The sequence below is a fragment of the Olea europaea genome, unplaced genomic scaffold (genome assembly GCF_002742605.1).
Source record: "Olea europaea var. sylvestris unplaced genomic scaffold, O_europaea_v1 scaffold42660, whole genome shotgun sequence".
Taxonomy (NCBI): Eukaryota; Viridiplantae; Streptophyta; class Magnoliopsida; order Lamiales; family Oleaceae; genus Olea; species Olea europaea.
Window position 1 is genome coordinate 1 of NW_019262529.1, and position 1,000 is coordinate 1,000.

The 1,000-nt window shown below is 34.8% G+C and overlaps 1 protein-coding gene across 1 annotated transcript; it reads left to right on the top strand.

Moving 5' to 3' along the window:
- Positions 1 to 240: 240 nt before the first annotated feature.
- LOC111387810 (protein YABBY 4-like) lies at positions 241 to 884 on the top strand (the record flags this gene model as incomplete). The annotated part of the gene is made up of 2 exons (XM_023012399.1): positions 241 to 488; positions 732 to 884. Coding segments are annotated over exons 1-2 (255 nt in total), but the record flags the coding sequence as incomplete, so codon positions are not given.
- Between the last annotated feature and the right edge of the window lie 116 nt (positions 885 to 1,000).

Sequence of the window (1,000 nt, forward strand, 5' to 3'; positions counted from 1 at the left end):
TTTCGGTAAGAGACAAAATTCATTCTATCGAGGAAGACGATTGTTAATTGTCCTTAAGCATTGTAGAAATTGATAAATACATCTTAATAATACATTGTGAAGTCCCTCGGCTTGGATTATTGTTCAGTTCTTTTTTCAATCTTTTTTCTATTTGTATAATTTGAAAGAGTGGATGGATGTCTTCAGGAAAAAGTCTATAATCGAAAAATAACATGTTGTCTTATATAAGTCAAAAAAAGGAAAAGAAGAAACATTGAGAAATCAGATCCAGAGGTAGTTAATCTGTCAATCATTCCATATATAGACATAACTGGATCAGTCAATCTATCAATCAATCAAATCGAATTCAGGGAATCATCAAAGAGAAAATTAAAAGAAAAAAAAGAATGTCCTCTTCATCATCTGCTTTTGCACCGGACCACCACCATGTTTCTCCTTCCGAGCAGCTCTGTTACGTCCATTGCAACTTTTGTGATACTGTCCTCGCGGTATCACTTGTCCTCATCATCCTCTTCTTCTTTTTCATCTGTCTATCTATCATGAATCATCTCTGCCTTATCATAATCCCTTTTTCTCAGTTCATTTCTTTGATTATATATCTAATTTTTCTAAGATCTTGTGGGGTTCTAATTCTTCGAGATGACTCGTCTTACCTGAATAGTCCTATCTAATGAGATCCTTTAATTTCTTCCTTTTAAGTGGGATTTGAGCTTCTTTTTGCTGATGTGCAGGTGAGTGTTCCTTGTACAAGCTTGTTCAAAACTGTGACAGTTCGATGTGGCTACTGCACCAATCTTCTGTCAGTGAACATGCGCAGCCTGCTCGTTCCTACAGCTAATCAGCTTCATCTTGGACAGTCATTCTTCTCACCTCAGAATTTTATGGTATATATTATTAGGGTTCCCAAATATTCGTGCATAAATATATTTTTCGCAAAAAAAGGGGGTTTTGAATTATGGAAAACATACAAGTTAGGATAACTAATAATCTTGATTTTTTT